At 41.6% G+C, this 23,181-nt stretch overlaps 2 protein-coding genes across 4 annotated transcripts; both read right to left on the minus strand.

Moving 5' to 3' along the window:
* Positions 1-9: 9 nt before the first annotated feature.
* LOC115043890 (uncharacterized) lies at positions 10-3,929 on the minus strand. 2 transcript variants are annotated; one of them, XM_029502660.1, is made up of 4 exons: positions 3,530-3,929; positions 3,365-3,413; positions 2,331-2,398; positions 10-2,251 (listed from the first exon to the last, which is right to left on the minus strand). In XM_029502660.1, the coding sequence occupies exons 1-4, from the start codon at positions 3,616-3,618 to the stop codon at positions 895-897; spliced, it is 1,563 nt and encodes a 520-aa protein (XP_029358520.1). In that variant the 5' UTR covers positions 3,619-3,929; the 3' UTR covers positions 10-894. The 2 variants fall into 2 exon arrangements, with proteins under 2 accessions (XP_029358520.1, XP_029358519.1); XM_029502659.1 differs by having other exon boundaries at positions 3,365-3,416.
* A 2,197-nt stretch (positions 3,930-6,126) lies between these two features.
* On the minus strand, positions 6,127-18,471 carry aldh1l1 (aldehyde dehydrogenase 1 family, member L1). Of its 2 annotated transcripts, none has more exons than XM_029501529.1 (22): positions 18,345-18,471; positions 17,431-17,665; positions 17,181-17,346; positions 16,978-17,079; positions 16,637-16,726; positions 16,021-16,158; positions 14,602-14,727; positions 14,411-14,502; positions 13,487-13,634; positions 13,275-13,394; positions 12,371-12,498; positions 11,634-11,784; positions 11,459-11,529; positions 11,030-11,135; positions 10,854-10,941; positions 10,683-10,776; positions 10,499-10,598; positions 9,643-9,741; positions 8,385-8,550; positions 8,178-8,283; positions 7,879-8,078; positions 6,127-6,197 (listed from the first exon to the last, which is right to left on the minus strand). In XM_029501529.1, exons 1-22 carry the CDS (start codon positions 18,469-18,471, stop codon positions 6,142-6,144), a joined length of 2,709 nt encoding a protein of 902 aa, XP_029357389.1. In that variant the 3' UTR covers positions 6,127-6,141. The 2 variants fall into 2 exon arrangements, with proteins under 2 accessions (XP_029357389.1, XP_029357390.1); XM_029501530.1 differs by having other exon boundaries at positions 14,411-14,498; positions 14,598-14,727.
* Between the last annotated feature and the right edge of the window lie 4,710 nt (positions 18,472-23,181).

Below are 23,181 nucleotides of genomic sequence, written 5' to 3' on the forward strand. Positions count from 1 at the left end.
ATCTTTTAAGGAACCTTTAATAACTTCAGTAATTATTTGCCTTTTGCTGGAGTGATGGTTCCAACATTCACAATTATAGTAAAACTGATAAAATTGAAAAATGTTCCATAAAAACATATACATAATGAATTGAAAAAAGCTTAGTGCATTAAATCAACACTACCCAGTTAAAACTTAGAATAGAACCACATTTTTCCTTCTGCCCAGTATCTACAGGATACAGCTCTTCATCTATACTTCTCTCCCCCTCTTTCTGCTCCAATATGCACTATTTTATTACAGCTGAACTCCCAGTGAAGCTGTTCTTATTTACATGTTCCAGTTTTTGTTGTCAGACAACAGATCAAGTTTGAAATAGCGACTGAAACGTGGCTCATCAGGACATTTTAGCCAGAGGCAACCTAAAAGCTGGTGCTAGAAATCCTGATTTCATAACCAGAACATTGTTTGACAAAACCACCAAACACATCAGTTACAATACTGAGCTGTGATTTCAGATGAATCCTTCCTCGGAAAAGCCTAGAAGTTAATTCCCACAAGCTGCTGCGTGATCAGCACAAAGAGGTGTGTTTGTTGAGGAAAAGCTAGTATTGACAATTCTTTACAGACTTTTTATATAAACATCCACATGCACATAAAATTCATGTATGATATACAGTTCGTGTTAAAGCACACTGTAGAATTGGTCCCTACTATCATCTGCACGGTTCTGGATTAATAATGCAACATACGGTGAAACCAAATAAATATGGAAAGACATCATGTTCTCTGGAAACGCTTTGTCCATCTGTTCGAATAAAAATATATTTATGCGATAGTTCATAGTCAAATTTCAATAGCCAAAATTATAGCTGTAGTGTACACAAAATGCTTCCAGAAATCAAATTGCTATTATCAAACAAATTCAACCTGTTTTGGCCTGCTTGGCCTCTTATCAGAAGAACAGCTAGATCCATTTAAATTGTCCATTATTGCAGTGACAGCATCTGGTTTTATTTCTTTTTCCTTGAGCTCAGCTGTTCTCCTTCTCTCACTTCCTCCTCTTCTGCACTCAGAACCACTCCTCCTTTTGTCTGAACCATTTTGTTGTCTTTCTACCCCTCCTCTTCTCCTCTGCTCTGACCCACTCCTTTTCCGAAGCCCTCCTGTCCTCTTGTCCACGACACCCTCCCCTACTCTGAAAAAGTCTCTCTCAGCCCCAGTGCTGGAGTCGCTGGAAGAGGAGTGAGGTTTGCCGTTAACCCTTTGAACATGGTTGCGGATGTTGCCTGAGGCCTGCATCCTCCTCAGGTGGCTGATGGCCCTCACAGGGCTGCTTATTCTCTGAGCCTGGGAGACCATGCTCCTGTCTGAAGAGTGCACCCGGCTCTCACTGTAGCTCCTTCTGGGGAGTGATATGGGCCCCCTGCGCTCCAGCATGGGACTCAGTCTGGACTGACGGGTGTGGCTGAGGGTGGAGCGGCAGCATGAAGTGCTACAGGTTGAATAGCGGATGCGGTAAGAACTGCAGGCACAGGTGGAGAGCAGGTTAGAGTGGCTGGCCAGGGAGGATAGGAAGGTGAGAGGGAAGGCACGCTGACACTGCAGGATGCACTTTGGGGAGCTGAGGCGTGATGAGGCAGCAGCAGGTGATCTGTGGCAGCTGGGTGTAACATCTGACACAGCTGACGTCCCACTCTCCTCCTGGACAGTCTGGATCTGACGCCACTCCAGTTGCAGCAGCCTCTCCAGGTACCTTTCCAAAGTTCCCACTGGCCTGGGCCGAGGGGCCCCCAGGCCCTCCATGTTGTGAAAGACAGCCAGCTGACTGAGGCTCCAGGAGTTAAAAGGGGGAGGAAGGAAATCTGGGAAGTCAAAGCCACCAGAGATCTGTCTTCTGGGTCTATGGTGGCGAGTGGAGCAGTCTTCAGCCTTAATGACATCTGGCCTTAGCTCAAGCTGAGGGGGAACCAGACCAGAGGGCGACACAGGAAGTCTCTCTGACTCAGACAAGTCGCTGTCACTGTCTCCTTCTCCATGGCCGCTCATACTTTCTGCCTCCATTGTAGGTGACTGGCTCACCTGTGGATGAGGGCTCAAACCAGTCTGGCAGTGGTCAAGTAAGATTGGTGTGTGCCTGCTCCCTCTGAATCTTGCATGCTTCTGATCTCTGGAGTCAGAGCGCTGAGGAGCTTTGGTTCTATTCTTTGATTCCATCCTGTCCTCTGCAGGGGGCCGTGGATGGGAGTTTAACTCTGAAGTTCTCTGAGCACTAGAAGGAGAAAAGAAGGATGTCTTATGTCTTAATGCTCAAGCCACAAATATGATATTTGTATAAATAGCAGTCTTACCTGTGCTGAAAGGTACTGCGTTTAGTCGATGGGTTGTGAGACTTGTGCTTCCTTTTTTGCATCAAATTCTGTGATTTCATAAAGAAACTGTTATATATCTGTAAACATTTTCAACCATTTACTTCATAGCAATTTATTAAACAGTTAAAACTGAAATTTGATCTGGGCAAGAGATGAACTTAAAATCAGGTCAGGATTATCCTGTTCAAAATATTTATTGCCTCACATTTGGCAGAATTAACTATTTTTATTAAGGACACTGCCTATCAACCATAAGGTTCTCCTGTATATATAAATAAAAATAGCAACCCAGAGTGAGGACATCCTGAAGATTGAAATTCACCAACAACTTATTCTGAGTGTCTGTTCTCACAGTGTAAAATTGGATATCATCCCATCTCTAGTTGGAACTAATGATTGTTTCCTTGATACAGTTTTTGTCATTCATTCTACCCATGGCTGACTAAATCCAAGCTCCCTCAGAGTGACTCCTGGATCTGCAACATCTACTTGAACTCAATCATTCGGCTCTATGCTCTTTCGCTGCCTCTGTGTTCTTTAAAGGAAAGTGGTCTGGCATTATTATCCCTGCAAACAAGACCATCTCAGTCCAGACTGCATTGGTGTGTGGTTCTCTGATGGTAGAGCCAGCTACTAAATCCTAATCAGAGCAGAGGCTTCCCTCACGCTCTTCAAGAAGCACTTGAAAAAGAATTCTTACACAATCAAATAGCACTTTACTGATGTCCCTCTATTGTACAGCTCAGTCACCTGGGATCAAAGCTTCAGCCAAATAAGTAAATGTAAGATATCTCAAAGATCTAAAAACACTCATCACAGAAGCCAGCTCTAAATGTTGTGTTTTCATTTATTCCCCATTCAATAGTTTCGAGCTCCAAGTCAATCACCATTTCTGAAAAATCGTAGTCTCTATGTTTGGTATTTCATCTTGATGATGAATTATGTAGCTAGTTTCAATTTCTGAGGAAATGAACGAACCCGCTCATACAGTGTCAGTTCTCCCTCACACTTACTCTCTCGTTGTTGTTTTCCTCAGTCGGGAGCTGCCGCCTTCCCATCCTGCTGCTACACAAACACGGTCAGAGGAAGCACAACGGCAGACAGACACAAAGAGATTATTAAGGATGATTATGATGCACGAACAGAGAGCAGCCGTGTCTCCAGCAGGGGGGCAGTACCTGGACACGTTCGGCCTGTTCGTGCTGTTGGCCCTCCTTCTCCGCTCCCTGTCCCGGAGGAACAGCCTCTCCTGCAGCATGGAGCCCATCCCATCCCGGTCTGAAGCTCCCTGCCGGGACTGGGTGAAGGGGGACAACCCGCACCGCCCCTTTCAGATCCAGATATGTGGGTGTGATGGTGACCCAGATGATTGTAGGAAAGAGGTCGAGTGTGGCAACACACCAAAATCAACCAAAATGCGTCCCTAGGTGAATCTACAGGCGATCTATACACAAGCAGCTGCTCTGTGTGCTGGCGTGTTCCCGGCGGAACCGAAAAACAAAACCGTGGTTCAAGCAGTCTTTAAGGTTTCGCTGAATTTAGAAATATGCTGGCGACATGCTGGAGTCCTTGTTGTGATGCGTGTTGTTCATAGCAAAATATGAGTGTGTGAAGCTACTGTCAATTCAAACAACTGCGCATTCACGCTAAAAGCATTTAAGCTGTGCAACATGAACTGGCTTTTAGTTTGAAACGATTACAGGAAATGCGACGTATTCGCCAGTGACACCCCAAATGGCATTTTCAGCATTTTGGATCATTTTATAAAAGTCAGCATAAAAAAACCAAAAACAAGCCAGGATTTTTTTAAGAGCCAGAGAGAGAAGGGCACTACAGTGAGCTGCAGGGTCAAAACATAGAAAGAGAAGGAGCCTTAGTCCTTCATTCCATCTACTGGCCATCATGGGTCAACTCCACTAGTTGTGTAAAGTGGGCAGATTGTGTTGAAGCCTATGGGAAAATGTCCCATTTAGAGGAAAATAGACCGGAAAGCAGGGGATTAATTTGCTCCTCCAAATATGGTTTATACTTGGTTCAAAAACCATAGGTGGCCAACTACAATCTGGAGGCTTCAAACAAGCAGCTTAAAGACTGATGGTTGGCATCAAGGTGGGTTGACAGCTGTTGCACAACTCCTGCTTCTTAGTTGCAGGTATGTTGCTCCTGCCATGTGACCTGTATGATCAGGCATTTCGTTATTTTGGCACAGTGATGGAAAAAGGCCAATTGTTGCCTCACTGCTTCATTGAAACTTACATAAAAAAAATTCTTTTCAGGATTTCCCCTATTTGGAGTCACCGTAGCAAGTCAACTCTGTGACTTGCATCCTCCATCCAAATACAGCCACAACATAAAAAAAAAAAATATTGGGTATACATTGGAGAAATATATAAATGAGTCAATATCACTATGAAGTTCATTTGGTGTCCTCATCAGTCTCACTCAGCCATCGTAAAAATGTAGCAGAATAATGGAAGTCTGAGATCTTAAGTCTCTTGAAATGTGCTTCCTTCATTTTATACAAATTGTTTTCATTGGATGTACGTGATTTTAGCATGTCCCACACACTGCTCTGCTAAATACAGTGTGTGCAATAAGTGGTTAAATTATATTAAATCATTGTTTTTACATGGTTTCATTTTCCACAATAAGTTATTTGATAAAACAAGTCACTTTGAACATGTATATTCTATTTTCATTATCATATATGGGGTAACTGCCCCTATAAGAAACCCACTGATGTTTTCAGTGACATCACTACGAGCATTTTTCTTTCTTCAGTGGAGGCTGAAGCAGTGGCTAGTATTTACACTTATGTTTCGGAACTTTCATTATATTATGTGTGTAGTTGGATGTTGTCAAGCTTAACATGTCAACTCTGTCACAGTGAAATATCGATTGATAGAACAACCTATCAGAACTTTGAAATACATTTCTACAACAGTACACAGTCAGCTTGCTAACTACAGCATGTTGCTCAGTGAAAGTCCCCCATGTGCTCATTAAATGCCAACATTAGCCAAAAATGTCCACCCTGTCAGTAAGCCTTCCATGACAGAGTGAACATGGTTCATGACAGGGTGGACATGGTTCATGACAGGGTGGACATGGTTCATGACAGGAAGGACATGCGCACAGTTTAGGCCACATGCTGATAATGTTAAACATATTACAACAGCTATTACACACATTTTATGACAGCACATGCTATACATAGTAGGAATGGACAATATGGACAATTTTTTGGCGATATTGGTATCAGAAAGCCTAGTTTGATAAGGCAAGCCTAGTTTACAGTGACTGCCAATTAAAGTAAGAATTTACTTTTTCAAGGAATGAGATCAAAAGGAGCTGAGATAGCAAGGAGATATCGAGAACGTCATGATGCTGACCCCGACTGAAGAAGAAAGTACCTTGAGAATGAAAGGGGCAAATGGAAAAAAGATGGAGACTGGAAAGAAGAAGGGTGTCAATGAGCTCAGCGAGAGAGAGAAGAGGGCAAAATGAAAGAAATGGAGAGAGGCAAAAAGTCAAGCCAGAGCCAGAAACAGGGCCAGTGCTTTGCTACAGTCAGAGACACCACCCAACTCGCCTGCAGCTGCTGAAACTCCTGAAAATCAGCGTGATTAATGAAGCATAACACTCCGTTGTCATTAGTGAGAGGAGAACAGTTATGAGATGACATCACTCCACATGGAGATGTACATCTGTCTACTGACAGAGTCCACACACAAGTCACTGCATGCAGGTAGCTGATGTCCCCACTGCTGTCTGTCCTCCGTAATGTGGCTTAATACTCAATGGTCACTGCCTTTGTCTTCAGATATTCATTTAGAGCTTCTTGTCCTGTTGGAGAGACAGAGAGACTGTCAGTCAGTATTGAGACAGACTGCTGTCTTATTTCATTTCCAACAGGGGGAACACAGATACTGTTGTATTAACCAAAGTTACAGTATGTTAAACAAAACAGAATATTATATGCAATAATAAGCAAACTGTCCGGTGTCCACTCTATGCAGTCTATGATTGTGATGTTTATTACAGTTGCAAGAAAAAGTATGTGAACCCTCTGGGATTACTTAGATTTCTGCATAAATTGGTCATAAAATGTCATTCTGATCTTCATCTTGGTCAAAACAATAGACAAACACAATTTGCTTAAACTAACACTGCACAAAAAAAATATGTTTACATTTTTTTGTTGAAGACAACATGTAAACATTCACAGTGCAGGGGGAAAAAGTATGGGAACCTTTGGATTTAATAACTGGTTGACCCTCTTTTGGCAGCAATAACGTAAATCAAACGTTTCCTTAGCAGATAAGATGGTCAGGAGGAAAAACTGTTTCAGTGCAGCAATATTCTTGGGATGTCTGCTGTGAATATCTCTCTTGATGTCATGCCACAACATCTCAATCGGGTTGAAGTCAGGATTCTGACTGGGCCACTTCAGAAGCCGTATTTTCTTCTGTTGAAGCCATTCTGTTGTTGATTTACTTCTATTCTTTGAGCCATTGTCCTGTTTTATCACCTATCCTCTGTTGAGCTTCAGTTGTCGGACAGACGGTCGTAAGTTTTCCTGCAAAACGTCTTGATAAACCTGGGAATTCATTTTTCCATTGATGACAGCAATCCGTCCAGGCCCTGAGGCAGTAAACCATTATGCCCCTTCCACATTATTTCACAGTTGGAATGAGGTTTCGATGTTGGTGTGCTGCGCTCAATTTAGGTTTCATCTGTCCACAGAATATTTTGCCAGTAGTGCTGTGGAACATCCAAGTGCTCTTTTGCAAACTTCAAACATGCAGCAATGTTTTTTTTGGACAGCAGTGGCTTCCTCTGTGGCGGCCTCCCATGAACTCCATTCTTGTTTAATGTTTTACTTATTGTAGATTTGTCAACGAGAATCCTAGAGTCTTTAGCTGACACTCTAGGATTCTTTTTCACCTCATGGAGCGTTCTGCGCTGTGCTCTCACAGTCATCTTTACAGGACGACCATGCTTAGGGAGAATAGCAACAGTGCTGAACTTACCATGGACACATGAACATCAAGGCTTTTAGAGATACTTTTGTAACCCTTTGCTGTTTAATGCAAGTCAACAATTCTTGATCATAGGTCTTCGGAGACCTCTTTTGTGTCACATTGATTGGACTCCAGGTTGGCTGACTCCGGGCTCCAATTAACTCTTGGATAAATCATTAGCCTAGGGGTTCACAGACTTTTTCCACCCTGCATGTTGTGTTCAATAAAAACATGAAAACATAATTTTTTGTGTGGTATTAGTTTAAGCAGACTGTATTTGTCTATTGTTGTCACTTAGATGAAGATCAGAACAGATTTTATGACCAATTTATGCAGAAATCCAAGTTATCCCAAAGGGTTCACATACGTTTTCTTGCAACTGTACCTAAATCTGTGAGGGCTTATTCCACAAAACTTTAAAATCAACAGTGTGACTAAAACTATGACCTAAATGTGTTTATGGGTCCATTTGTGATACAAATCCTTGCAGCAGTTTTTCTTACCCAGGTCTTTGCCAAAACCAGACTGTTTGAAGCCTCCAAAAGGCGATGCCACATCTGTTTTGTTGTAGGTGTTGACAAAGACTGTGCCAGCATTTAGTCTTTCACTGACATACAGAGCTTTGCTGATGTCCCGTGTGAAAACACCTGACGCCAGGCCATACTCTGTTGCATTGGCTCTTCTCAGCACGTCGTCCACATCACTGAGATGGGGAAAAATTACAGTAGGACAATCAGAGCAGCCGAAAAGACTCCAGCAGGGTCACACAGATTCTGTGAGCCGACTCTTGAACAAGCCTTACCCGCCCTTGAACTTGGAAATGATCATGACAGGCCCAAACGACTCTTCTTTAGCGATGTACATATGGTCTTGTACATCAGTGAACACTGTGGGTTCAAAGAAGAAGCCTGGAGGGAAACACAAGACAGCAAGCTATGTAGAAAGAAACATAGACTCAAAGGACTTCATCAGAGATCAGCAACAGACCTGCAACTCTCTACAGCTTTACCTGGGCGCTGGATCTGCTTTCCACCATAGAGAAGGGTGGCACCCTCCTTAACACCGGTCTGACAATACTCCACCAGTTTGTCCAGGTGGGCTTTGTGGTTCTGAGGACCATGGTCAGTGGAGCGGTCCAGTGGATCACCAATCTTCATCTTCTTCACTTCATCAATCTGAGAGAAGAATTGAGAAACACAATCCAACAGGAATCACATTTTATTGATCCTTTCCCCTTTTTTTGTTTACATTAAAACTAAGGAAAAAGGTGTGTCAACATCAGAACTGCTCCTTTTCCTTTTTTCACAGCAGAAAGATTGTGACTAACCAAACTTACAAGCCATGGATGGGTGTGTTGTGACAAAAACACTGTAGAGGATCCACATTCCTACGCCGTGCAATCATCATGAGACATCTGAATGTACAATGTACTACATGAGTGGTGCCTTTTTAAAAACGGAACCATTATCTCTGCATCTCTGGTGGAGCACACTTTATGCAGTTTCATCTTCTCAGCTTTCTCATGACCCTGGCTAAACTTAGGCCTCAGATTGATGCCAACCTCTTTGGTCCACTGAGCCTTGACATGGAACTATATGTTAAAAGTTTTTCCCCATACTGCCTTTATCAGTTACCAAATATTTCCCCATCATTTGTACCATTCACTGATCTGAAATTTATTCATGCATTCATCCTATTACATATTACTAATGATTACTGAAATTCCCTGTGTGTGCACCTCTCCCCCGAATTTTTTTCTGTTCCCTACAATTTCTCAAAAGTCCAAAAATATATATCATAATTCAAAACTGCTGTTCCCTTATGAGCAAAGACACAGTCTGAGAGTCTCGGGTAGAACTCTGTGTCTGTCTCAAAGTCAAAGCCTTGGCAAAAAACAAAAGGTGTACTTTTATTATTGGAGCCCTCAGAGTTCAACCCATGTGGTCATATGATTGTCTTTGGGATTGCCAGACTTGCAGCATCATCTAAAATGGGACAAAGCCATGCGCACACACACACGTATACATATATTTTTGCCAGTCATTTGATTTGCTGGAGCTAATTATCAATCTAGCTTATTAATAACAAATCAAGCTGCTGGATGATGGGTAAAGCTCAACTGGGCTGTGTCTCAGAGCATTTATTAATTGTGTTGTCATCAGCAGCAAATTGTTGTTTAAGTGGGATATTCAATGAAATTCACATCAGAAGAGAATGACAGACCTCAGGGCTGGCAGATATCACTGGTGTGAAATCAGGACACATACCACTTTCTTCACAAACTGGTCATGAATGGTGTCTTCCACAAACAGTCTGCCGGCAGCGATGCAGTTCTCCCCCTTGTTGAAGAACACTGAGCTCATACCCTGGAAAACACATGAACAACACAGCAGCTAAAATCCGGAAATCAAGTTAAGGGTGCTTCGTCATTGTCTCAGCTAGTGGAGGAATCAGGAGCCAGAATGTAAGCCATAGCAACATATTCCAGCAGCTAATCTCAGTGTTAAACTTCCATTCAAGTGGAGTAGAGAGCAGAGAGTATTAACATCATCACTGGAGTCAGTTGTGACACATGCTGAATACATCTGATACGTATGACTACTATCAGAGGCCAAATGGCCACAATTTTATAACAGGGTCAACAGAAATGCATCCTGGGCCACATTCAGATTTGCTCACACCAGTGGCAACCTCTAACAGTGTAAATAAAACTTTATTTGACTGTTCAGCTCTCTGTGCCCAGATTGCTCTCTTTCTCTGTAAAGGCCCAAACTCGTATGAGGATCACAGTAACCATTGACAAGCACAACCAACAGGAAGGAACACAACTTCCAAACTCCTACAGAGACCTGTTTTCATCTATTTAACTGGAGCGAAGCCAGTGTTCGGGGCTTCAACCTGCAACCTATCTAATGTCCTTTGAGGGTGATGTCTATGGGAAAACAGTCCTAATTCTGAAGATATTTTTACCCATGGAATATTTTCTCTTGTTTCAACTCTCCTCCTCCAAATATGTTTTTCTCTGGTTTTGAAAAAATGACAAAGCTAATGTTTACTCTCACAAGAATTATAAAATGATCAAATGCTCTAGTTTTAAATATCTGCAATATGACAAAAACTCACCATCCGCACAGCTTTATCCATGTCACAGTCGCTGAAGATAATGAGGGGAGATTTTCCCCCGAGCTCCAGAGAGACTTTCTTCACGTTACTGACTGCACAGCTTCAGATGGATAATACAAATAGAGACATGAGCAGCAGTGTTGAATTCTGCTTTGATAAGCTTTTCTAAACACAGTTTATTCACCTCTTCATGATGTGTTTGCCGATTTCAGTGGAACCTGTGAAGCCCAGTTTACGGACGTCAGGATGGTCAGATAGACGCTGACCTACCAGAGCACCTGAAAGAAAAGGTGAGAGCTCATTTGGCTTCAACAGTCAGCGTCGGGGCCATGGCTGAAACAGACTGTCCGCCTACCTGACCCAGGCAGAATATTAATGACACCTTTAGGCAGTCCAGCCCTTGCTGCCAACTCAGCAAATTTCAGAGCCGTCAGTGGAGTCACCTGAAAACAGAAACATTCAGAGTCGTTTTAATCCACAGTATCTCTGCAGACCCTGCTGTCATTTTCATTCAGCCCGATGGAGGCTGACCTGAGCTGGTTTGAGGACTACAGTGTTCCCTGCTGCCAGGCAGGCTGCAGTCTTCCAGGCCAGCATCATCAGAGGGTAGTTCCAGGGAATCACAATGGCACACACTCTGAGAGGAAAAAATAAGAACAACAAAAATATTAATGACACAAATATCTTCTCTCTTCACTTTCAATTTAAGTTACATGGGAAAAAGACATTAGAGTGTGATATTTAAGGCATATTAAATATTTCAGTATTTTTGTTTCTAATCAACATCAGGGCATAAAACCTACATTTGTGATACTATGTACACTACACAGAATAATTATGAATGATCCAAATACAGGAATGAGGAGCATCCATTACCAATGATCTCAAACATGTAACGTAATTTTTTTCCCTCTGTGATTATTCATACAAACATTTAAGTGCTAAAACGCAGATTCTCACCCTATTGGTTCCTTCTTGGTAAAAGTCAGGTTACGATTGGGCCTGGCCTGATTGATGGGGATGGTGCTGCCCTGTGGACAGAGAAGATTGTTTATGTGTTCTTTCTAGTCTATTGTTGAGGAGCTATAGCAGTCTTTGTGATGTGATTTGGTTCTTTGTTTTATGGGTGGCTTACTTGGATTTTGTCACACCAGCCGGCAAAGTAGCGTAAAGTTTGGATGGACATGCCCACATGGGTCTTGAGGGCGAGTGTGTAAACAGCTCCCGAGTCGATGGCTTCGATGGTGGCCAGTTCCTCTTGGTGCTGTTCCATGAGGTCAGCCAACCTGTGCACAAATACTTAATTTAGTTTTTTCTTTTACTTTATTAGTTATTAGTCTTCCACACTGAATTTCCTGCCGTCTTTGTATTTTCTCTAGGCATTGTTAGCATTGTGTCTATATGAGTTCTTGTGGAAGCACATTGAAATACAAACTTAAGGAGAGACCCAGTCATGAACTGTCCCATGACACTGAAAAAACTAAACAGGACTGAATGAGCCAACATTTTAACCACAGTGCACAGCAGAGACTTATGAAGTCACAAGGCTGAAGTTGAAAAGAAAATGTCAGCAGATATTATTTATTTAGGAGATGAACTATTCCGTGTCCCCAGTCCATGTCTTTCAAAATGTTCAAAAAACTGTCCAGCTGTCATCAGATCCAAATGGAGCTTAATCTGGTGTTTCTAGGTACATAACATTGGTTATATTGCTTTTATCCCAACCTCAGCTCAGAATAAAGAATAGAGATAATGTTTATGCGAAGTCACTAAAATTGTTTTAACTTTGGCAGAAAACTGAGTTAGTGAAGGGATCCCATTACTCAAAGTCAGGGGTAGATTATCAGGTGCTTGAAAACTGCTGTTACTGACTTGTAGATGAGTCTGCCTCTGTCTCTTGGATTCATTTTGCCCCACTCTCCCTCCTCAAAGGCCTCTTTGGCAGCAGCCACCGCTTTGTCCACATCACTCATCTGGGCCAGAGACACGTCACAGATGTCCTGTAGGACAGACAGACATAGGAAATACAGGAGTGTTCAGAGCCAACCTGAGGAACAATTGTTCCTCTTCCTGCTGGCTCAGTTTGGTAAACAAAAAAACAAAATACTAGATGATGTTTTGAGTGATTCGGGTTCTTTCTAATGACAGCAATTCATTAATCTATACTGAGCCGCCGTAACATTATCACCACTGAACATGGCATTCGTCAATGGGTTGGATCTACCTGGTTACCGTGGATACCTGGCTGGGGTCTATCAGGCAGCAAGTGTACATTTAGTCCTGAAGTTGATTTAGAAACAGAAAAATGGTCCAGTGTGAAGATGAGAGATGCTTTGACAAGAATGAAACTGTGATAAGTAGAAAAGTCACAGCTTGTCCAGGGAAATGAACGCACTTTCAACAAACTGTTGCAGAAGCAGTTCAATGTGTTGACTTGGCTCAAAAGGCCCAAGATCTCAATCCAGTCCAGTATCTGTGGGATTAGCTAGACCGACAAGTCTGGAGGCTCCATCTCAAAACTTCCAGGACTTCAAGGATCTGCTGCTAATATTGGTCTAGATCCCATATCTCAATCTTGAATCTTGAGTCTTATGACTGATCAGCACAGTTGCGGCTTTAAATGCCTGTGACCCAAAAGCCTATCAGCAGCTACTACCACTGTCTCAGATATAACAGAATATTTTTATTTCAGCAACCCTGGAAATAGATGGCGTTTAATGAACAGCATTGTTCTCAACCTGATACTCATTTCGTCGTCACTCTCAGCTTTCCTTACTGTGCTGTCATTAGGGTTGATGGTCTTGTACGTCTTTTCTCCCTCTGCACTGACAAACTCTCCGTTGATAAACAGCTGATGAGGCATTTTTATTGTCATGTTGTTGATGTTCTTCTCCACCTGTTGAATTAAACAGCGTACATGACAATGATCACTATGCTGGTTAATCAGCGACAGTACCTAAATGCTGGATGAATTTAAATTTCACCTACATAATCAACAACCAGCTCGTTTTCATCATCCTCCCCGCGGAGCTTCCTGACACACATCTGGATGAAGTCCTGAAAGGTGGTGTTCATGTAGATGTCCTCGTTCTGCAGCTGACAGGTACTGGCCCGGAGCTTCACCTCCTCCACCAGCCTGACAAGCCACGGAGAGTGAGTGACGAAGAGGAGGAAGGGAGAGGAAAGGAAATGAGTGATGGTAAAAGTCAGAAAAAAATTATTTGGGAGTTTATAGGAAATTATAGTTTATTATTATGATTTCATATATTTATGTTGTTCATTGCTGACATCACACTGTATCACTCTCGCATAAAAAGCATATTTTTTTTAATCTTTTATTGGAACTCTATAACAACTCTATAACAAGGCCTTATATCATGTAACATGATATAAGGCCTGTTGTGAACTGGTGCAAAATAAATAAAGATTTAATTGACACTAAAACAGAGGTTAAAGAAAACAACCAATATATTAGTTTCATTGCATAGCATATCACCCTTAAACTGACAAACTAGTCAGCTCTCTCTATGAATAAAGCAATGAAGGCTTCCAAAGAATACAAAGGAATATGGAGAAATTAGTTCTTATGTAGGGGAAGTTTTTATTTATCAAATGTATTATTTTGTATTTCACACTTATTTTTCTACTGGGAAAACTCAACAAAGTCATTGAAATTCCCAAAATGAACCCCAATCTAGCTGCAGTTGTTTGTTCACACAATCTTTTGGTTTTATTTGAAATTTCAAAGTCCAAATTCTGGACTCTTTCAGGTGGTTTCAATAATGGTAATTTAGCAGTCCGAGAATGAAAATATATAGAAATGCAATTCTAGTTAAAAGGGTTAGGGTTAGCACAGTTGAATAGAATCTAACCTAAAATAACTGATGAACAAGAACAACAGTCATTTCTTACCTGACCACATCCATTGAAGCAGCACCAGACTTGAAGAAGTCTGTGGAGTCTTCAATGTGATCCACATTAGTCAGAATGCTCTGCCAAACTGCCTGTGAATAAATATTGTTCAAAGTCAACATGAGATAAATGCATATTTCACTGGCAACTTCTTATTTATATTAGTTTCCCACGTCTCTTAGGAAACTTACTCTCATTGTTTCAGCAAACGCTTTCTCCTCCTCAGTGAGCTCCACAGCAGCACTGCTCCCTGAGCTGAAGTACTGTGCTGCAGCAATCATCTTCCCATCCTCAAACTGCAGATTCTTCACCAGAAGCTGTAGAGAAAGACAGATAGAGTGATGGAAAAAAAGCAGCACACAAAGGGGGGATACAGGGCTAATTTCACTCCGTTCCTCTCAGGGTGTTCACATTTCAAGGTTTTCACAGCTTTCCTCTTACATGAGGTAGACAACATATCCAATTTTGGACTCTGTTTTCTTTCTGAAGGCTGAAAAAGGGCTTTAGTTTTTAACAGCAAAAAATACATAATGTAAGAAATACACAAAATCATCATAAATATAGTTCAGAACAAAGTCAGTATTCATGGTCATATTATTCCTTGCAAAGCCAGAGGATGACTTGATTAGTGTTTGTAGGCTTTATATTCATCATCACTGCCCAACCTCACACAGCTGAGGAGCTGAGGAATGATGCAGATACAGAAATTCAGCTTTATATTTTATCCAACTTGACCTCCTTGTTTATTTCAAAGATAGAGTTGGCAGGACAGGGCACTGTACAACTGCAAGTCCGGTACTCTTTATCCAGGACACGCATGACAGTTCACTTGCGTCATTATTATTATTTATTATTATCATTCATAATAATATTATTTTAGAGGCTTTTTATGCCTTTATTTAAACAGTAATTGGCAGAGATGCCAAAGGGAAACAAAGACCTGTTGCTCTCTGCTCTTTCAACATGGCAAGCATGCTAACCACTAGACCACCCAGTCTGCAATCTGGAACACATAACATTTGTCTCAACATCCTCTCGGCCACAACCAGGTCGTTTGCCAGGACGGTCTAATGTTAGTCACATGTGGCTTAAGCCATGTTCACGTCATATCAGGGTGTAAATCACATTCATGTCAACTTCCATCAGAATGACACACAGGAAATGCTGGCTTCTCTGGAAAGTCTGATAAATCTGACACACCGACAGACACTGATGGCAAGTCACTGCAATATCCAGTCTACAGGCCATCCGACTGGACTGGATGAGACTGAAATTATAGCTCCTGTGAAGTGGATACTGCATATGGCCATGTTAAGATTTCAATTATATTGCTTAACTGTGCAGCTATGTAAACGTTACACCAGTTCAAGGTGTTAAAGTTTTATGTTCACAATGCACACACACACTTGCTGCTGTGAATTTATATTTGGAGGAACATTACTAAGCTTCAGTCAAACACCACAATCTAACATGCAATTTAGAAAAATGCTTCAGAATTTGTGCAGTGATGACTTCTCGTGTTAAATATATTCATTTATATTGAGGCCAAATGCACCAACTTCTTACCATTAAATATCATTAAAAATTAAAGATTTAATAGGCTGGCTTACTGAGTTGTTGTCATTGCCAAACAGCACGAGGCCTGCCTTGGTTACAATTCCAGGCCGGCTGGCTCCAGGGATCTCCAGGGACTGACCGTTAGCTGTGGAGCCTTTACTCATCAGAGTGGAGCCATAGAAAGTCACTTTCTACAGGAACAGAGACAGATGGCATACACATGGTTTATTAAATAATGCATGATGCAAGACCACAACAGCAACAGGAGCATTCTAAAACGAGAAGGTCTTATGAAGTTTATCAGAGGATGTCATCGTCCCTATAAACCACATGAAGGTCTTTATGAAGAAACATCTGTGGTTAGTTTCATTAGTTTTTCAATTCAATTGCTGGTGCGCTGCTGAGTGATTGGTCTACATGAGGAATCATGACATTCCACTCATCCCTCCTCCCTGAGGAACACCCCCATGTGCTCAACACTCTCTTTCTTTTTTTGAGTTATTTGTTATATATTTAACTCAGAAATGCCATAAAAAAATGAAAGCCATTTTAACTACATCTTTACATCCTTAGTAAGCTCAACTGTTTTCAGGAAACCAAAAGCACGCTTTGTAATAGTATCAAAGTCAAACAGTTGTTCAAGCTGAGTATCCAAAGCTACAGTGTTACCTGCCCATCCACCTCAGCCCAGGCCCCGGGGACTTTGTCATTTCCTCTGATCCAATTATGGAGAGCTTCAGCAGTCTGATTCCAGTCGATCTGTCAACAAGCAGCAAAACCTCCATTATGCCATCTGTTTGTATTTCATCAACCAATACCAGCATAACCATCTGTCATATGTAGCACATAACACATTGATTGTAGTTTATTAAGATGCTATGTATCATTTTAAATACTATAGAGGATAATATTGTTACTAATAATTTTAGTAATAACTAGTAGCCAACGAACATGTAAAGGCAGGGTGGATTAAGTCACAGTGGGAACTGATCTGGCTCGTTTTGTTGTACCTTAGCATTTTCTTTCTTCTGGATACACTCATAAGTCGCTCCGTTCTGTGGCTGGATGATCCTCGGTGCTTCTCCTTGTGCAATCAACCTCACTGCATCCACCTGGAACCAGAACAATGTAGTTCAAGTCATTGCAGCAACATGTTCATGTTATCTCCATGGACCTTGCTGTGTTAGTGTTTCTTGTGTTTCACCATACTCACTGTGCCTTTGATTCCTTCTGGAAAAAGGAATCTCTTGTAGATTGTGTTGACAGTGTCGTTGGGTTCAACATCACACTCCCTCTGCAGCAGGATTGGTCCAGTGTCCAGTCCATCATCAGCCCAGAACACTGTGAACCCTCCCTTTTTGTCCCCATGTATCAGAGTCCTGTGTAGTCAGAGACATAAGCTGAAAGACTGGATGTGACGCCCTGCTCCACCCACCTCAAACAAATCTGATGACATCACTCACCAGTTGATGGCAGAGGCACCCCTGTGGCGGGGCAGCAGGGAGGGGTGGTAGATGATAGAGCCGTGTTTGGGGTGGTCAATGACCTCCATGGGGATGAACTGGGAGCAGAAGGGCAGGACGTTGAGCTCAGCACCTGTGGCCTTGTACTGAGCCACCACCTCTGGGATGGCCTGGCCCTTTACACGCCAGCGGGGTAACTTGAAAAGCGGGACACCATCCTTTTCAGCCTGTTCAGCTGTGGAAAAAAAGAATGATCAAACTCGTAGATATAAACTTATTAATACTTACTAATACAAACTCTATGAATAAAGGATTGATGGGATTCTCTACATCATTTAAAATTCAACATTTCAAACGATGATGCATGGTGTACTTTATTGCAATTTTGTAAAGATGGTAAAACTACACCTGTTGTATTTTTCTTTTTTTGCCATATCAATGAAAACAAGATCTGAGATTAGGCTATTAATCTGCTATTTATCTACTGGGCTAAAATTACAAAATAAGCCCATATTAATCAATCACAGTTGTTGCTTTATGCCCCCTTATGAAAGAAGCACACAGCTAAAGCAGAGATGGAGTATCAGCCCCTGTCGAAGTTTAATTGATCTGAGCGGAATACTAAATAGTCGGACTTGCTTGCTTTCTGGACTGTTTGAGGGCACCATTTAAAAATTAACATCATGTTGTATTAAGACTTGAAACTAGAGACTGAGACCATAGACTCATTAGGAACATTTTTACTGAGCCAATAAATGAAGGGAGGAGGAGGGACATTATCCCACAGACAACTAGAGATGGTCATTCCACCCTGTCAGTTCATTTGAGGGCTATGATTAAATATTGCTTGTACTCAACATGTCTTTAATGGCATTAATATTTAGTTTGGAGGTCCTGGTCAGTAAAGGTCTCACCTAGCGGGTCAGCCTTGCCATCCTTGTCAGGGATGGTGAAGACTCCGACTATGGTGTGGCCATCCTTCCTCAACTCCTTGTACACCTCCTGGCCGAACAGACTCTGACCAATCACGGCAATCTTCATCCTTAGACCTCACTGTGGAACAATAGCACACACCAGGAAAGTTAGCATAAGAGAGTGAACGTAGATTTTGCTATGTCATTAATGTAATTAATGACGATAAATAGACAATTTCACACATAAAGTGACATCTTCTGGGGGATTAGGTTGTTTTTTACACTTGTGAGTATTTGTATCTATGAAAGAAGTGAGCAGTATCAATCTGCTGCAGTCATTCTTTCACTGAAGTACACTTGAGCTGCTAGAAATCATTCAATTCCATGTATTTCATGATTAATCTCTGTGTGTCTGGGTTCAACCAGCCTTTAGAGCAAACTGAGCAGTCAGCACATTTTCTATTGAAGCAACACTTCAGCCCATTTGATTTTGGAGGATTTAGTCAGCCTGGATATAAACTCAGTTCAACAGGACAACAGCCTGCAGCCAGTCAAACAATAAGCATGGTGAGTCAACCTGCAGCAAACAGCTGTTTGATACTTTTTAGAGTTCCTGCATAACTAACACTAACCCTCAAATGGATTTTACATGCGGCTGCACAGGTCAGGTATGATCACAAAAACAAAAATGCAAACAGATAAACATATCCACAGCATGGCTCTTGTCGGACACACTTAGTGACTAACGGTTTGACACTGTGCACTAAAAGAGGCGGGGCCTGCCTCACTCTTTCACTGCGGTGTCTCTGCTGTTGGCCAATCACACAGCAGAGAAGTTAGTTAGACTGACCTGATGGCGAGTCAAGTTCAGATGTTTCTCTGCAGACTGACGCGTTTAACATCTCCACTTACCAGACTGTAGTAGATGTCCACATGTTGATGCAAACACCGTGAGTGTGTGTGCGTGCGTGTGTGTGTGTGTGTGTGTGTGTGTGTGTGTGTGTGTGTGTGTGTGTGTGTGTGTGTGTGTGTGTGTGTGTGTGCGTAGAGCAGCAGTTACACTCACATGACTGATTTCATGCAGCGTGCGGACAGACTGAGCTGAATTCTCTCTCTTCTCTGCTTGTGTGGAAAGAGACTGCAGGTTTTCATTAGCTCCGCTCGGACACACAATTATTATGTAACAGGGACACAAAACCTGCTGATTGGACAGGGCGGGGCGCATGCCTGCAGGGGTCGGCCAATCAGCGGGCACAGAGCCATGAAGGGCCCGTCACAGGGAAACGACCAACTTCAACAGTAAGAATTCACTGCGTTTCTGCACAATGCTGTTTTCATCCAACCTGTGTGTTAATGTATTACAGTAAGAATAAATCGTGTTTATACTATTTAAAACGTCAAAACAAATAAGAGAAAAGACAACCTTTCAAACTTTCAATTCAAAGATTCAACTACATCAAAACTTCCTGTTCCATCACTTTACCAAAGCTGTTTTATTGACCTCCTGAACATCCTGGCACAGAGTCCTTGTGAAATATTTGATGGCTGCAATGAGCTGTACACAAACACTTAAACACAGAGCAGAAATAGAAGTGTGACGACAAAAACTCATCATCCCCACAACTAATTCACAGAAGAAGCCAATAAGTAACTGTGGGGGTGATAAGGTTGTTCCTGTTCAATACTGCGGACAGTATAGAGGGAGGTCAGAGTACAGAAGTCACCGCCATGGAGCAGAACTAATTCTTAGCTTTGGCCTTTTTGTACAAATTGTTTTCCTTTGCTAAGCAGCATAAAAGTTTAGAAAGACAAAGCTATGCTAAACTGTGCATATGTATATTCTGAGCAGCCTGAGTATGAATTTTAGATGTAAGCACCAGTTTGTGTATATAACAACAATAACAATAACAATAACAACAATAATAACAATAGCACTTTTCTTAACAATTTACAAAGAGGAATTAAAAATAAGAAACGCCAGCACACCATAAAAAGAGCAAAGTAACAGTGAAACATGAACCTTGAATATGAGGATGATGAACCCCCCCAAATCCATTTATCAGTACCGGTTGGTTCTAGTCCTCAGTAATCCTACAAGTTAATGATCCACTCAGTTTACACTAACTGGACGATCAGACCAGAGGAGTGTACTACAAAGGAAGCTCAACAGAGTTGGGCTTTTTTTGGGTGAGCTGGCTCGACAAAGCCGAAAGCTCCAACCAGATTATGTGCCGCATATTTCAGCTAAGAGGAGCAGATTATGATAATAGGGAGCTATGAAGAATTCAGGCCGATAAGAACAGCTAAAAGCAACAATCTTTCTACAAACAAGGCAAGAGAGGAAGCCTGACAAAAATTTCATAAGTTAATATAAAAATATAATATATCATTTTATAACTTTAATTCCCTCCCTGACATTGTCTCACAATAAAGGATACATGGAAATCATTTAGTTTAGGGCCAAATGAAAGAGAAATTCATTTGATTTGTTTTATTTGTGATAAAGTCAAAGCAATTTTCTAACTGGTGTTCTATTAGTTGTAGTGCCAGCAGGGCAAAATGGTCTTGGCAGCAAATCTGGACCAAGCACAAGAATATCATCCAAAGTGGTATGCATTCATCACTCTTTTAGTATAATGTGGACCCTGTGTAACATATTACATGTTAATATTATCTGAAGCAAACAAGAAGAAAAATGAGAGGAGAAAGACTGGAGGGGCCCGCTCCAGCAGATTACGCAGCCTCACAGGAGCTGGATCATGGAGGGGATACAACGGGGTATTCAGTCAGACCCTGGAGCTGGCAGCTGCCAGCTATGCATAAGTGCTTTGGTGGTAAAATACTAAATGCATATTTATTGTTTCTCAGATGAGACAAGTCTTAGTCTAATTTATAGTTGAAGGAGACATTGTAGAGTTGCTCAGGGCACCAGCACACACCCTTGCTGACACCCACACAGAGTTAACTGCCAAAGAAAGTTGTCATCTTTGTTTTCTGTGTTGAATCCACTTTATTAATTTCTCTTAAACTATTCCACAGGGGGAGATCAATGATTAGGAGACATTTTCAGTTTATTCAGAGGCACATTTGGGGTAGATATTTTAATAATCTAAATACGAATTGAAATAGAATTTTAAATACATTTTAAATACATCTTTTAAAATTATAAATAATTAAGTTTTTTTGCTCATTAATGTCACAGGGAGGGGACATTGTGCAACCCTTCCCTCAGCCTGTGGCCTCCAATTCTAGGCCCACAGAAAAAAGAAGAGCTCAGGGTTTTATCATTTCAGTCCTATGTCTACTTTTTAAAGTAATCCTGACCAAGAACACACAAGTCAATGATCAACACAGTACACCAACATAAAAGTCTATCTCACTTATCTCTGTTGCTTGATGTCCTATTAATACATGTTGGAGCAGACAATATGAGGGCCCTTAATAAAAGGAATCTAGAGCTGGATAATCAGAAAAAGGAGCTGGAAATCAAGAAACCAATACTTGAGATCGGGCAACTGGAATAAGGGGAAAGGGTACTGCAGTAAATGGTACTTTAAAATATTTTATACTTATGTCTTTTGATTTTCCCAGGAAAGGCAGAACTTTAATAAATAATAAAACACATCCTGTGATTGGTGGTACATGGCTTCGTGTGGTCGCATTACTTCCACAAGGTTCAACAAGATTACATATTCAACTTATTCCCTCAAATGAGAATCTGTATGGCTCATAGAGAATATCATCGGAAAGCGCCAACAGATCACTCCGGTCTGGAAGAACTCTCTCCCTCCGAAGAGCACCTGTAATAATTCGGTCACCTAAATCTGGCACACCATGTTGGAGCAGGATGATCGGTGAAAGGGGACTTTAAGCCGAAAGTCGCAGCATAAGTTACCTGGTGATGTATATAGTATAGTATAAAATGGCTCGCTAAGGCACCCCTCAGTTCTCCAGACATGCTGATTGGATGTGTTCGTGTGTGCATTTGCGCGTGCATGTATGAGGACAATAAATATTACAATTCAAATCATCAGCTGGATGAATTCTGTCAAACCGTGTCTCATAGTGTTGTGTTGTTGTTCCGGTCTTCCTCCACAGGGGGGCGCACTCCGCCACAGAAAAAACTCATCCCCTTTACTGTTATGTGATAAATCATACAAATGTTCGGGTTTCGTTGGTAGCTTCTTCGGGGTGTCGTTGAACTGTATTGCAGATGCAGGTTTCTCTTATATCAACGATTTTAATGGGGCTGACAAAATAGTGGAGCACTTCTGAGCTGCAGCTCTGTCTGAGCTCAAAATGAACATTGTGAGTATCATGGAGGCTGAATTAGTGTAGATGCGTTTGTGTTCTTTCACTGCTAAATTGGGAATAATACTGAATCTGATTGTTTTGTTTCTCTTCTGTCTTGTTGCTGTTTGCTCAGATAAGACAAGACAGGGCGCCTTCATGTTGTCACTGATTAGAGCTCAGTCCAGGAGACAAGCAAAACTCAGCTGTTCATACTGTTTTTTATTCATGTGGTTGAATTATTAATTACTTTTGATTCCCATTATTGCTCAAACCTCCTCCAAAGGGTGTTCAGCTAAGTGTTCAGCTGTGAAGGAAATTTCTTCATCGGCTAACGTCAGAAAAACAATCCTCATCACATCTTTGAGTCAGGGTTGAAATGTATTTTGTGTCCTAATTGACATGCAGACACAGACCTGGTGTGTGATGAACAGATACAGCCAACAGGGACATCCAGTGGTGGAAGGTTTTAAAGCTCTGCTTTCCTGCTGACACAAAGCACAGCTGACGTCCTGATTCACTTTTCCACTTGTGATTGCTGAGGCTG

The sequence above is a fragment of the Echeneis naucrates genome, chromosome 5, assembly GCF_900963305.1.
Source record: "Echeneis naucrates chromosome 5, fEcheNa1.1, whole genome shotgun sequence".
Lineage (NCBI taxonomy): Eukaryota > Metazoa > Chordata > Actinopteri > Carangiformes > Echeneidae > Echeneis > Echeneis naucrates.

Excerpts from the sequence above, each read along its gene's own strand:
- LOC115043890 (XM_029502659.1), bottom strand. The coding sequence starts at position 3,618 with ATGGGCTCCATGCTGCAGGAGAGGCTGTTCCTCCGGGACAGGGAGCGG. Across the intron at positions 2,399-3,364 it reads AGGAAAACAACAACGAGAGA|AATTTGATGCAAAAAAGGAA; the intron begins GTAAGTGTGAGG and ends ATGAAATCACAG. Across the intron at positions 2,252-2,330 it reads CGCAGTACCTTTCAGCACAG|TGCTCAGAGAACTTCAGAGT; the intron begins GTAAGACTGCTA and ends TTCTCCTTCTAG.
- aldh1l1 (XM_029501529.1), bottom strand. The coding sequence starts at position 18,471 with ATGAAGATTGCCGTGATTGGTCAGAGTCTGTTCGGCCAGGAGGTGTAC. Across the intron at positions 16,727-16,977 it reads AGAAGAAAGAAAATGCTAAG|ATCGACTGGAATCAGACTGC; the intron begins GTACAACAAAAC and ends GCTTGTTGACAG. Across the intron at positions 11,530-11,633 it reads GCTGGTGTGACAAAATCCAA|GGCAGCACCATCCCCATCAA; the intron begins GTAAGCCACCCA and ends CTCTGTCCACAG.